At 35.8% G+C, this 13,005-nt stretch overlaps 1 protein-coding gene across 3 annotated transcripts; it reads left to right on the forward strand.

Annotated features, from left to right (window-relative positions):
• Positions 1-603: 603 nt before the first annotated feature.
• On the forward strand, positions 604-12,923 carry ASPA (aspartoacylase). 3 transcript variants are annotated; one of them, XM_006033100.3, is made up of 7 exons: positions 604-693; positions 3,144-3,412; positions 5,992-6,187; positions 7,617-7,710; positions 8,391-8,498; positions 10,467-10,576; positions 10,731-12,923. In XM_006033100.3, exons 1-7 carry the CDS (start codon positions 682-684, stop codon positions 10,926-10,928), a joined length of 987 nt encoding a protein of 328 aa, XP_006033162.1. In that variant the 5' UTR covers positions 604-681; the 3' UTR covers positions 10,929-12,923. The 3 variants fall into 3 exon arrangements, with proteins under 3 accessions (XP_006033162.1, XP_025070659.1, XP_025070660.1); XM_025214874.1 differs by having other exon boundaries at positions 5,995-6,187; XM_025214875.1 differs by lacking the exon at positions 604-693 and adding an exon at positions 1,030-1,127.
• The last annotated feature ends 82 nt before the right edge of the window (positions 12,924-13,005 follow it).

A 13,005-nucleotide genomic window follows, 5' to 3' on the forward strand; every position in this document is an offset into this window, starting at 1 on the left:
AGCGCTTTTTAAGACACGCTGGAGATTAAATAAACTGGCAAATACCCTCCCCTACAAGGCAGCACGGACAGACACAAAACGGGCTGAGTATTTTGCTGAATTTAGTACTTGTGGCAAATGCAGACACGTTTCCTTTATTTGGGGGCTGCCAAATCCACTTGCTCTCTGTCCTTAGAGCGGATCACTTGAATACAGACAGAAGACCCCCTCTAGAAAACATTTTAAACTACGTTGTTGGTCATCGTGAATAATGATATTATGGTATCTTCCATTTCTTGCTATGCCTCCTTTTGTACTGTTGCAAATCCAAATAAATAAATCTACAACAACATAAACCGCAGCATTAAAACAAACCAACTACTTGCCTGACACGTTTTCCAAGGGTATACATTGTGGGAGCGGCGAAACGCAGTAATAAGGGATGGTTGCCAACATCCTAGCTGTGCGTAGTTGCCAGCATTGTAACCAAGAAGAATGTAAACCTCTCAAAGTTTTCTTTTTCTGTAGGGCCACAAATCCACTCTATAATTAGTACTGGGAAACTAGGAGTTAACAATTCTTTGGAAGTTAACTTGTTATAAGGGTATAAAAGAAGCCTCCATGGCTTGAGTCCTCAACTCATGTCTGGAAATGCACCGTATCTTTTCTGTTTAAGCTCTTCTTGCGAGACAAACTTCTTGCATGTTAAATGAGGTAAGTGCATAAACAACGGCTCTATTTCGCTCAACCTTTTGCAGGGAATTATAAACATTATACGACATTCAGAAATAAAAGAGAAACTGGATTTACTAGCACTGTGTATTTGCATTTGACAGTTTACTTCCCCTAAGTGCTGAGCTGTTTGCGTTCCATAAAACAGGATTCAAAGTGCGAGTCATTTGTTCAGGCAGTGTGGAAATAATAGCTTTGGCATCATTACCACTGGGAATGGGGTCAAAGGACGGTAAAAACAGGTCTTTGGTGTAAAATATAACTATTGTTTTATTTAATAAATTATTTACTATAGTTCCCTCTCTCTAAACTGACAACTTACCAACATGTAGAAGTGATTGTACGTGTTGCAATGAAGAGTCCAGCCACACTGAATCACCACAAGGATCACTACATCTACGTGCGAGGGTTCAAATGTAACGTGTACATTTTTTATGGGGATACACCACCTTTAGATTTAGTCCTGCGTGCATCCTGTATTCATCGTTCTTTGCTTATATCTACAGCATATCAATCTTGTCTTGCTTATAAAACCTGTCTCAGAGACTGGAGATCTCTTTGCTTGATTGTTGAAATATAAACTGTAACAGAAGGAAAGCAAATCTTGGCGAACATGTATCTTTTATACTCTTGAAACATAATGTTTATGTGTATCTATATGGTGGGCAAGTGCTACTACAAGAAGTAAAGCTCAGTGCCACCTACAGAAAGAACTGGGATCTGAGACAAGTTCAATAATCTAAATCAGTTAAATTTGATACTACCTCCATCCAGGTTTATCTTAAAATGGTTTTAGCCATTTTGAAAGCAATTTATGTGCACTGAACTTCTGCTGTGTTACAGATTTGAACCATTTTCCGATCACTTTTACCGGTTTATACGTAATTTCTGTTCCTAGCCTGGGTTTTCCCCTCCACCCCCTCCTGTAGGAGTTGCAAAAGTTGCAACAACTTCATAAAAGAAGCCTTTAGATCAAGGGTGTATATCTGTTCTTGGCTTACATCACAAAGCTTGGACCCACCTAGGGGAATCAAAGTCAGCTTAGGGTTGCAGGAGACTTCATTATGGTTTGAAGATGTAATGTAAAACATTCCTAGGGTGTTACGAAACTCACATAATTGCTGCTTAATCTAGCTTTCCTTTCAGGAATTTCTTAATGGTAGTTGTGGTTGAGATTATGGAACAATTATTCAGTTACAAGAATTCGGGTTGTTGACTTGCAAGGATTCGGAAAGGAAAGAATAAATGATGTGTTCCTTTGTCCTCTACATTCATTTATTTTGTTGAGAAGAGGCAAGACTTTCTTACAGTGATACCTTGTACTGGACCAACTATGTTCTGAGTACTGCTGCTGTGATTCTCTCCTGTGTTGCTGCTGCACTGCCTGTGAGGTGACTCCTGTTGCAATAGCTGATTCCACTTTTGCTTCTTTTTATGATGAATGGCTCTTATTAAGTATTTTGGGGAGTAGATTTTATATGCTGCATGGCAGTCAGGCATATTTTTTGTATAATAGAATCATAGAAGTTAAAAATAGAAAATGCCAGGTAAATCATCTGCACTGATACCAAAGCCCATGCTAACGGATCCCAAAGACATTTTGAGGCTAAGAACATTAGAGTTATGAACATACTGGATTAAAATTTTTAATTAATGCCCCCTATTCACTGATATGCATTATAAAATTGTAAAAAATATAGCCAACACACTTTAAGAAGTTCATTGTACTTGGAGATTAGTTAACAGTCTTGGGGTCTAAATATTATTCCTTGTTATTGCCACCACGGGGACCCTACCAGGAGTCAAAACTCCAGAAGTCACCGCTCTTGAGGTCACAAGTCTCCCCATCATTTCCAGGTTGTAATCCTTGGGAGGGTCTCATGTAATATCTAAATCAGAATACGAATTGTATTTTGTTGGGGATTTTTTCTGTTCACTTTAAACACTTCACTTTTTCCTACTATACTGGCTATGTGATAATGCACACATATAATGATGCAGGATTATATTTGGTGCGTCTAATTTGAAGTGATAGAATTTCAGAGATTGTGAACATATGGAGTATGAATATTGTTTCACAGTACAAATTAAGTCTTAAAGTTTTTCATTGGCATAGTATTTGATTTTTTTACTGCATAGCATTATGGGCTGCCTGAAGGAATTAGATTTTCAACTTTATGAATGTATGTTTTGTTGATTTATACATATTGCTGTCCAAATATGGTATAAGGAGGCAGGTCTTAAGAGGGAGGAATATCAACTTAGCACCACCCACATGTTGTAAGAGAAAGCTAATGCTGTTAGACAAACGTTAATACACTTCAGTTAACATCTGACCTCAACAGACTTAAGGGATTTCAGATAATAAGTCAACTTTTTTTTGTCTGTTCTTAGGAACAAAAGTTTTACTTTTCTGTTATTTTCTGTTTCAGTTTCAGCAACCATTAAAGCTGCTTAACAGAATGACTTCCTGTTCTGTTGTTCTCGAGGCTCCTGTGCAAAGGGTTGCTATCTTTGGAGGAACTCATGGCAATGAGTTATCAGGGGTATTTCTAGTCAAGCATTGGCAAAAGAATGGAGCTGAGATTCAGAGATCAGGGCTCCAAGTGACACCATTTATTACCAACCCAAGAGCTGTGAAGAAATGTACTAGATATATTGACTGTGACCTGAACCGTGTTTTTGACCCTGATAATCTTGGGTAAGAACAAGCGTGCCTTGTGTATTTTTAGATCTTTTCCTTAAGAGTTGTCAGGCATGTATAGCATAATTTTACTGTTAAAATGTTAACATGATCTCTACTACTATTGTGAGGATTCAAGCACATAAGCAATCATGACCTTTAGCCTGAAAAGACTAAATAGCATGTACTTTGCTGATGCACTGTATAGAGCGTTTGTGCAACAGGAGGCAAACTGTCACAGAAACTTAAAGACTGTGTTTAAAAATCAATATTGGATTTGTTCTATTTGTCTAAAGCTAAGTACTGCTGTTACCCTGAATTGCAGTGTCATTTCTCACGTCCTGAAATAAACATCTTATGCAATTCAGCTTTGGGGCTATTCTTAATGCTCCTTACTGGCAGCAATGTAGCAGATATTAAATCACACAGTTATTTAAATAAAGATCAATATATTGAGTGTCTGGGAAAAATTACAAGTGTCCTACAAATTGGAGGAATATTTTTAATTTCGGTTATAAATAGCATAAAATGAAATGTCAAAACAGCCAAAATGGAAATATGTACAATATAGCAACATGGTACCAGGAAATTGTCAATGAAATAAGTGATCACACTGGATTTTGTATGTTAAATTAAGCTGAAAAGAAGTTTAAAAAGTAATGTAGGTGTACAGATTACAAAGGCCTAACTTACATTTGTAAACATTATTTTTCATGAAAACTTAATTCTGTTAACATATCAGTGCTTGAAGTGGCCTTTGGTAGCTTTTTTATGTTTAGCATATCTTTGTTAACAGGCAGTTTGGTAATGCAAAGGTCTTCATAGGAAATGTGGATGAAAGTTAAGAGCGTTTATTGCACACACATTTTACGCATTCAGCTATTTTTACAAGGCAGCTGTGCATTTTCATGTGCACTTTAATTTGGCTTTTTCTAGTGATAATATATATTGCTTGTCGCATAAATTAAGGTAAATCATATTTGGTAGCAAAGTTCTGCGTCAGCCTTTTAATTGTTTACTTATCCTATGCATTTAGAACAACTTATTTTTCCTGATTTATTTAATTTCACCTGGTTTGAAAATAAAATGTTTTAATAAATATTGGGTTAATAAGGATTTTTATATAAAACTTTTGCTAATATTCTTCGGTAAATCTTAACAGATCACCCAGACCTTCTATATTTAGATTGTTTTACATTTTATAGTTGAGGTGGAGACCTTATGAAAAGAGAGGGTGAAGCCCTAATCCTACTGAACACAAAGGCACAACTCCCATTGACTTCAAATGGGATGTAATTTTGCTGAAAGCACTTAGTTCTTTCTCTTATATCCAGAGACCTTATATCCATTTTCAAATGCAGACCTAAAAAATGTATTAGATTAACATAAGTACACCATATCAGACATGTCACATGCCTGCTTGTAATTAAATTAATAACTGACAAGGTATAATAAATCACATTTAAAACATTTGATTTAAAAACACCAGGCACATCTACACGAGATGTTTACTGTGGAGCTGTTTAGTCAGTGTGTACATGCACAGTGCTGTTAGGCCAGAATGAACTACTTAGCTCTGGGGTAGGATGGTACTACCGGACACAATTACTATCCTATGGCAGAGTTGTTTACTCTGCTGCAACACAGGTGTAGATGCTGATAGGGCTAGCTGGGGCACAAGGGTGCTTCAGTGCAGGGGCTGCCTGCTGGCTAGCTCCAGACTGTAGCAGTCATGCTGCGGAGGGTCTGGCTGGGGCACAAGCTGAGCTGGGTTGGAGCAGCCCCAGGCTGGCAGGCTGACCCCCCAAGGCCTCCTGCCAGCCAGGGCTGCTGTGCCCTGGCTCAGTGTGCTGCAGTCCCAGGTGCACATGCAAACACGGCACTTGGGAGCAATAAACTCTGGCATGAACTGCACCGGAGTTTATTTGGCTGTGTTCATTTCACATGTAGATGTGCCTACTGAGAGGAAACTTAACAAAATCTTGAAGGAAAGAGTTGCAGGTAGCAACATTATGGTTTCAAGAATGTGATTGTCTACGCACATGGGCTGTTTTATGGGACAAGAGGGCCTAAAACAAAAGGTCTTAAGAACCTGATCAGAGTATGAAAAGTAGGTTGCAAGTTAAAAAAAAAAGAGAGAGAGAAAAGGAAGCAAACTATGAAGGATCTTGTTGATGAAGTCCATGATTTTAGGGTAGGAATTAACTGCTGAAAGGCTTCCTTTCCAGTAGAAGTTGGATAGGTCCTAGCAATGGTTTTAGGTGGTGGATAAGCCCTGTCGTGATTTTCTGCCTGGGGAGAGAGAATTTCAGCCAGTGTAAACTGGGAGCCAGCATAAAGAATTAAAATCAAAGTAGGAAAGACCAGTGTAGATTGAGTGACAAATTTTGCATTTTACTGAAAGGGACAACAGTAAGACATATTTCCCCATGAACAATAATACCTGTTGAATCAAGTACAAACTCCTGCTAGCCAGTTTGATAGGGTGATTATCAATTGTATTAAATCAGGAAAAAAAACCAAATGAAAAGATTACACAGTTTTGTTGACTGCAGAGACCTAAAATGGCTTTAATCTTTTTGTATTAATATTAACAGCAGAAAAGTGATGGAAGATATTCCATATGAAGTAAGAAAGGCTCAGGAAATCAATAATTTATTTGGTCCAAAAGGTAGTGATGTTGCCTATGACCTTATTTTTGATCTTCACAACACAACTTCTAACATGGGTGGTACTCTTATTCTTGAAAACTCCGGGAATGACTTTATAATGCAAATGTTTCATTATATTAAGGTAAAACTAATTTTTAATAAACTATTACATATATATTTTGATATGCATTTGAAAGACTGTATTCCTGTACAGGGTTTGAATTACACTGACTCTTGGGGTGTCTGCAAAAAAATTGGCTGCCCATCATGATGCCTTAATAAAATCAGAGACACCCCCAGGTTATGATTTTCTAATCTTACAGAGGGGCTCCTGTCGCTTATGTGCGGGCTCACCCCCGCCCCTGAACTCCCCCATAATTTGAACTCTGTTCCTGTATAATAACTTAATGCCTTTATTAAAATTTGTAATTTTTATATTTTCCAAAAAGCTGGATAAAAATAAATAAATTAATGATAGAATTATCTAATATATGAGATTATTATTCAGTTTGGTCTGATATGATTGTACAGATTTAAATCTGTTGTAATCTTTAAAACCGATAGGAACACCACTGAAAAAAGAAGACAAAAAATACAGTGACCTCTACTTCAAAATCCTTAAATAATATTGCCCTGCTTTTATATTGGTTTGTCCTGAAGTTTGATCAATTAAGATGAGAAAGGAAAAATAAGTATAGTAATTATGTAATTATTATGCTAATTACATAATATACAAACATGAAAAATAAATGAAGTTAGATCCAGGAATAAATACTAGTTGTAATTCTAACAAGTCCTAGAAGGAAGTGTAAATATTGTTGGTAATGTAGCTGATACCGGTTTGAGACGGGATTTTCAGAAGTGCAACCTAACTGTTCTTATTGACGTTCTTAGCAGTCTTCTTGTGAACTTTAAATGGCAGCAAAGATAGGCCAATACTTGGTACTTTTGAAAATCCAACCCTGAATTCATATGCTGCAAGACAAGATATTTAAGGATATGTTTCAACATAAGATGTTTCTTCTTTTTATATAGTGTTAGAAGACATAGTCAGCTTATTGCTGCAACCATATGAAGTCTGGCGTATAGCAGCAAGGTCAATAGAAGAAATAATAGGCAGTAATCTAAAAAGGAAGTCCTAGTCCTGCATTACGCCAAACCATGTTGAGGAAATGTATTAAATCACTGTGTCTCATAACAGAATTTAAATTCAACTAAAAGAAAAATATTTGAAATTTAAGCTAAAGCAGCTTGATTTTAGTTTTTGAAACACTGCTCTTTCAAAAATTAGAGATTTCTCTTCCTGTTGGTAACCTAAGGCTGGAACTGTGTTCATTTATATTAGCATGCAAAGTTCAGTGGAGCATGCCTGGCATGAGCTTGGGGAAGGCAGACCAACAAATATAGCTTTGTATATTTTCTAAAGATGCCCTACTTATTTTAGAGCCGTGAAATAAAAGCAACATATTGAAGACACTGTGTAAATCACTTCTGCATCAGTAGTCTTCTGTAACACAACAGCATTTTTAAATATTTGCATAACAAAGACATTTTTAAATAATTCTTCACAGAACGCTTTGGCTCCAGAAAGCTGTCCTGTTTTCCTGATTGAGCATCCTAACTTGAAATATGCAACAACTCGATCTATAGCAAAGCATCCTGTTGGTAAATATGAAAGTTAAGATCACTGAACAATAAGTGTCTTGTTCTAGACATTTTTGTTTCACACTTAATTTTCATTAAATTGTACATACTCTGTGATCAGTGGCATCCATTTGCTTGGTAAATATTTGGTAAATATTTGGTAAATAGATTATCTATTGATTAGGTAAATAGGTGATCTATTCTGCTTCCTAACGAGTCCCCATTTAAATTGGTTTGCAGGATACAGAAGCCAGATGGAAAAAGAAATGGTGAAATAAAAAGAGGAAAAATGGTGTCCTGAATATAACTAGCTTGCCTCTTCATTTATACTGCAATAGACATTAACCTATAGACAAATCTTGGGATTATTTTGCCTCTAATGTTAATTAAACAGTTATTTTACTAAAAGACATTATGGAGAAGTTCTGAATCTTTTCCATAGCTAAGAGCAGTCTGAAAAAAAAAATTTACTGCTATTTTTTTCAGCCTACAAGTGTTATGCTGATCATAAACTCAAATCCTGCTTGCCTTATGGAAGAAGTAACAGAAACTCAATCAGATTTAAAGAGCATTCTAAATATACAATGTATAGTAAACACAGAGAGGCATTTGTATAGAGGCATGAATACTTTTACTATGCATTCTAAATATGCAACATAGATATTTATACATCTATCAATAGTTCTTCTATTTGTGCACAGGTGTTGAAGTTGGACCTCAGCCTCAAGGAGTTCTTAGAGCTGATATTTTGGACAAAATGCGGAAGATTATCAAACATGGTCTTGATTTTGTGCGCATTTTTAATGAAGGTAATAATAGTACAACATGAAAAAATAGAATTCCTGTGGGCTGTGCTAGCAATTCATTACAAGAAAACAGATTTTTTTTTTTAATAGATGAAGCTAAAACACTCTCACTCTCAACCAAAGAGAACTTATATTATTGTCGCAGAATTGATGGCCAGTTCATTCATTTTGGCGTTAATAAATTGATTACAATTGATCTTACTCAAACCAAAGATTTGAGATTATTGTCTTTTTTGTGGATAGAGAGGTGGCTAGCCACATTAGTCTGAAGTCAGGCAGAAGGTCTGGCAAGGTGTGCCTCTAGACGTGTGGGGACACTGCTCTGACACACTGTAATTACAGCGTGTTGGAGCAGACTCAATTAACTGAATCTACTGGAGCATGCTAATTGGCGCTCCATGTTTCATGTATTCAGCATAATTAAAGCGCCTCTCATCCCCACCCCCAGAGCACAGGCATCTTCTGTCTGGTTCAGAGAGGCATGAGCTTTCATAGGCAGCAGTTTTAAACATGTTGCCATTGGCATTTATAACTACAATCCTTATTTTATTAAGCAGCCACAGAATGTCATGCTATATGGTGTTACATAGCAACATGGATCTGGGAAGAACCCCCAGGGTCTCAAGTCCCATCTCTTGCTACTGCCTTGCTACTGTCTCATGTAATCCTATTCATACATTTATAGTATGCCAAGCCAACATATAAGAATGTTGGACTTGTTAATCGCACTGAGAAAATAAATAATATATTAGATTTCATAGACATTAGGGCTGGAAGGGACCTCAGAAGATCATTGAGTGCAGCCCCCTGCCCTTAGGGCAGGAAGTCAGCTGGGGTCATAGGATCCCAGCAAGATAAGCATCCAATTTACTCTTGAAGGTGTTCAATGTAGGTGCCTGAACCACCTCCAATGGCAGGCTATTCCAGGCCTTGGGGGCTTGGACAGTAAAGAAAGTCTTACTTATGTCCAGCCTGAAACAGTCTTGCAGTAGTTTATAACAGTTTGAATTAGGAATTTTTTAATTTTGTAGTAACTATTGCCCTTGTTTATCGATTGGTGTGCTGAGAACCAATAAGTATAATGAAGCTTGATCTGGAAGGTGCTTCATAAAGAGAAAGTGGGTGCTCACAAATATGTTCACAATGTATTGTGCAGGAATATGTACATAGAAAACCAGCCTCATATGAAAATGGTAACATTTATAATAAGGAAAAAAGATTATATAGATGTATTTTGTACAGAGTTATCTCAAATCATTTCTATGCAGTTTAATAAGTTTCTATTATGCACTTATACAAGGTTAAATATGCAATGAGAACAAATCCATTAATGAAAGTAAGGATTTGTACCTGGCTTCCTGTTATCAGAAACCTGTCAAAATGTCTTGCATTCGAAAGCTTGTCTAACTTTATTCCAGCTACATAGTTCGTTCAATAAAAAATATCACCCTAGGATATCCTTGCCTCTTGAATGATTTCTGGACCACCAAAGCTACCACATCATTCTTACACTACCATTAATGAAGATGTGATTATATTGGAAAAGTTGTCCCTAAACCTTGGGTGGCACTGTTTTCAATGGAAACAACAACAACGTAAGAATATACCTGTCCCCTGAAGATTCTCTTGTCTATACCTGAAGCAAAGAATTTTACAGTTCCCATCAATATCATCCCATACTGTGTAATTCTGCCAAAGAAAGAAATTGCATTAAAATTCCTCTATCTACAAAATAGAGTATAAGCAGCTGTACTGACATGGGCCGTGTGTGCCAGTGCACACTGCGTCATCTTCCAGCGATCTGACTTTCAGACAGACACTTCCATGTTACTTAAGATACTTACTAACTAGCAAACTATGAACAGATACAACTGTCTGATTTCAGACATTCTAAATAAAATAGTACATACAATGTTCTTGTTAACTGAGAATTGTTTGAGGTGACATTAAAGATACATTTATCCTTTCTAGGGGAAGAATTTCCACCATGTACAATTGAAGTTTACAGAATAATAGAGAAAGTAGACTATCCCAGGAATAAAAACGATGACATTATTGCTATTATTCACCCTTGCCTACAGGTAAAATCTATCACACTTCTTCATTTGAAGCTTTTTTTAATGGGAATTCCATTTTATACTGTTTGGATTACAGTATAGGACATACTATAACATCAAATAAGAATTTAAAAATTATATTTGCATCTATAAATTTAATTTATTTTTTTCCTCTGAGGATCAAGATTGGCAGCCATTGAACAAAGGGGATCCAGTATTTTTAACTTGTGATGGAGAAACCATTGCATATGAAGGGGATTCTACAGTATACCCAACGTTTGTGAACGAGGCTGCCTATTATGAAAAGAAACAAGCTTTTGTGAAAACGGTCAAAGTAAAGCTTACCGCAAAAGGCCTCAGGTCCTCTTCATCTTAGAAGTAGACTATTTTAAAAGATTATTGAAATATTTCATAAATACAGGGCCAAATTAATTGCCATCTACTTCATGTAATCCAGCTGAAGTCAGTGGGGATACATGAAGTATGACTATAGAATATAACCCTTATTTTTACATTACAATTCAGTTAATATTGCTAAGTACTTTTAAAATCCAAAGCAGTCAGAATTTAAAGTACTACTAGTATTTATCAATGTTTAATTGGTTCTTTAAGTTACAGAGCATAAAATTTATTAATTTATATAGTTCATTATTTCTTTAATATTGCATAACTATGTCTAAATAATTCACCAAATTATGTTTCCCCAAATACAATAAAGAATTGTGTGATTTGAGGTCTACATTATTAAAAAATTGCACACATTATCAGGAGAATGTTTCACTGAGTATAAGTTATGAAATACAATGGAAACCAGTCATAATTATGCATTGTCTAATTAATGCGAAGGACAAATATATAAAAAACTGATTTTTATTGATTTACGGCAAATGTGTTTACATTCAGTTTGTTTCACACACAGGATTTTACTTCATGGGCAATAATTGTGGACTATGTAAGGACTTTGTAGAAAACGCCATTATTTCTGCAGTAATGCCAACATTAGTCTTTAAAGGGATAATTTTTGGTTTATCTGCATATTACTAACAAGAAATATCAATTCAGATGCTTTGTGTATGGCCTCATGGGTCATTTTTGTGTTGGGTCCATTACAGAAGTACTTTCAAAGTTCTACTCCCAAGAGTAAAAATAGTCAGGGAAATAAAACCAAAACTAGGTAATGGCAAATGTCACCCCTTTATAACGTACCCATAACTGAAACCCACTGCAAGACTTCTGTTTCAAGAATTGGAGAAATCTAGAACATGTTGAAAAACACAGCAGGTGTATGGGGAGAAAGGGCAGGAAAAGAAATTTTAAGTTAAGCATTTTGGGTAAAACACAAAAACTAGGCGGAATGGTACAAATATGATGATGATTATCCCAGTGCAGGAAATACTCCTCTTGGGCTTGTTGTTCATTTTTTAGCCATTTATTTGTGAGGTTATTCAAGGTTTGAAAGCTTGCTCACAAACCAAGTATTCCTAAAACTTGAGAACTCAGAACTGTGCTTAAATTGAAATACAGGTGGATATTTCATATGAGCCCTGAAATAAAGGGCGGATGATATCTTATGAAGTGGGATACATTGCGTTTGGGGTATACAATTACGTTTTTTCCCTTCTGTGCACTGGCTGCAATATGGTATATACAGAAAAATTCAGAACATTTTCTTCTTTGATTATAACTCTACATTTGTTAACACTGCTTTACGTGCTAAGGCCATATGCAGTGCTCCCAGAAATCTTGTGTTCCTACCAGTGTCCTTATTTAGGTAACCAAAAAAGAATGAATAAATAAAATTAATGGACCAAAAAGTATGATATTTCCCTTTTCCTTTGAGAAGTGATCTATTCCTTATCCATTGTTGCCAACCAATATCCTTTATCTTTACCTTGTGTTCCAACTCTAACATGAAGGCAATAATACAACACAAAAGAGCCAAAGATGACAGAGAAAATTAAATATTTATTAAATTATCATGTTTTGTCTTTAACTTTAAATAAATATTATATAAAAAAGAACAGAATCTGATCTACTGTGCTTATTATTCATCATCAACCTGGTCATGGTCATCTTGTGACTCAAAGATACTGGTGCTGAATGGTCTGGCTAGGCAGTTCTAAGGATCTAATCCAGTTCTTATTACTACACAAAACACATATCGGGATTTTCATCTTTTCTGAGTGCCTCTTTTTATCTTTAAAATAACTCAACAAACAAACTATTTTATCGAAGCCATGAAGATTCAAGCACATTGTACAGAAATATTAGCAAATTTTCAACATGCTTAAAATAAAAATATGGCATTTAATATATACACATGTAAACAATACCATTCATAGTTATAAGTTTTGATAACCAGTCAACTAGAAAGTGCTACAAAAAGTGCAACATAGTGTTTTGAATGCAGAAAGGAGCTTAAAAGGTCTGGAATTACAGTACAAATACTTTTA

The sequence above is a fragment of the Alligator sinensis genome, unplaced genomic scaffold, assembly GCF_000455745.1.
Source record: "Alligator sinensis unplaced genomic scaffold, ASM45574v1 scaffold1801_1, whole genome shotgun sequence".
In the NCBI taxonomy this organism is placed as follows: Eukaryota; Metazoa; Chordata; order Crocodylia; family Alligatoridae; genus Alligator; species Alligator sinensis.

Bases quoted from the DNA above. Each gene is read 5' to 3' on its own strand.
- ASPA (XM_006033100.3), top strand. The intron at 8,499-10,466 runs GTAATAATAGTA...TATCCTTTCTAG, and splicing joins TGTGCGCATTTTTAATGAAG to GGGAAGAATTTCCACCATGT. The intron at 10,577-10,730 runs GTAAAATCTATC...TTTTCCTCTGAG, and splicing joins TTATTCACCCTTGCCTACAG to GATCAAGATTGGCAGCCATT.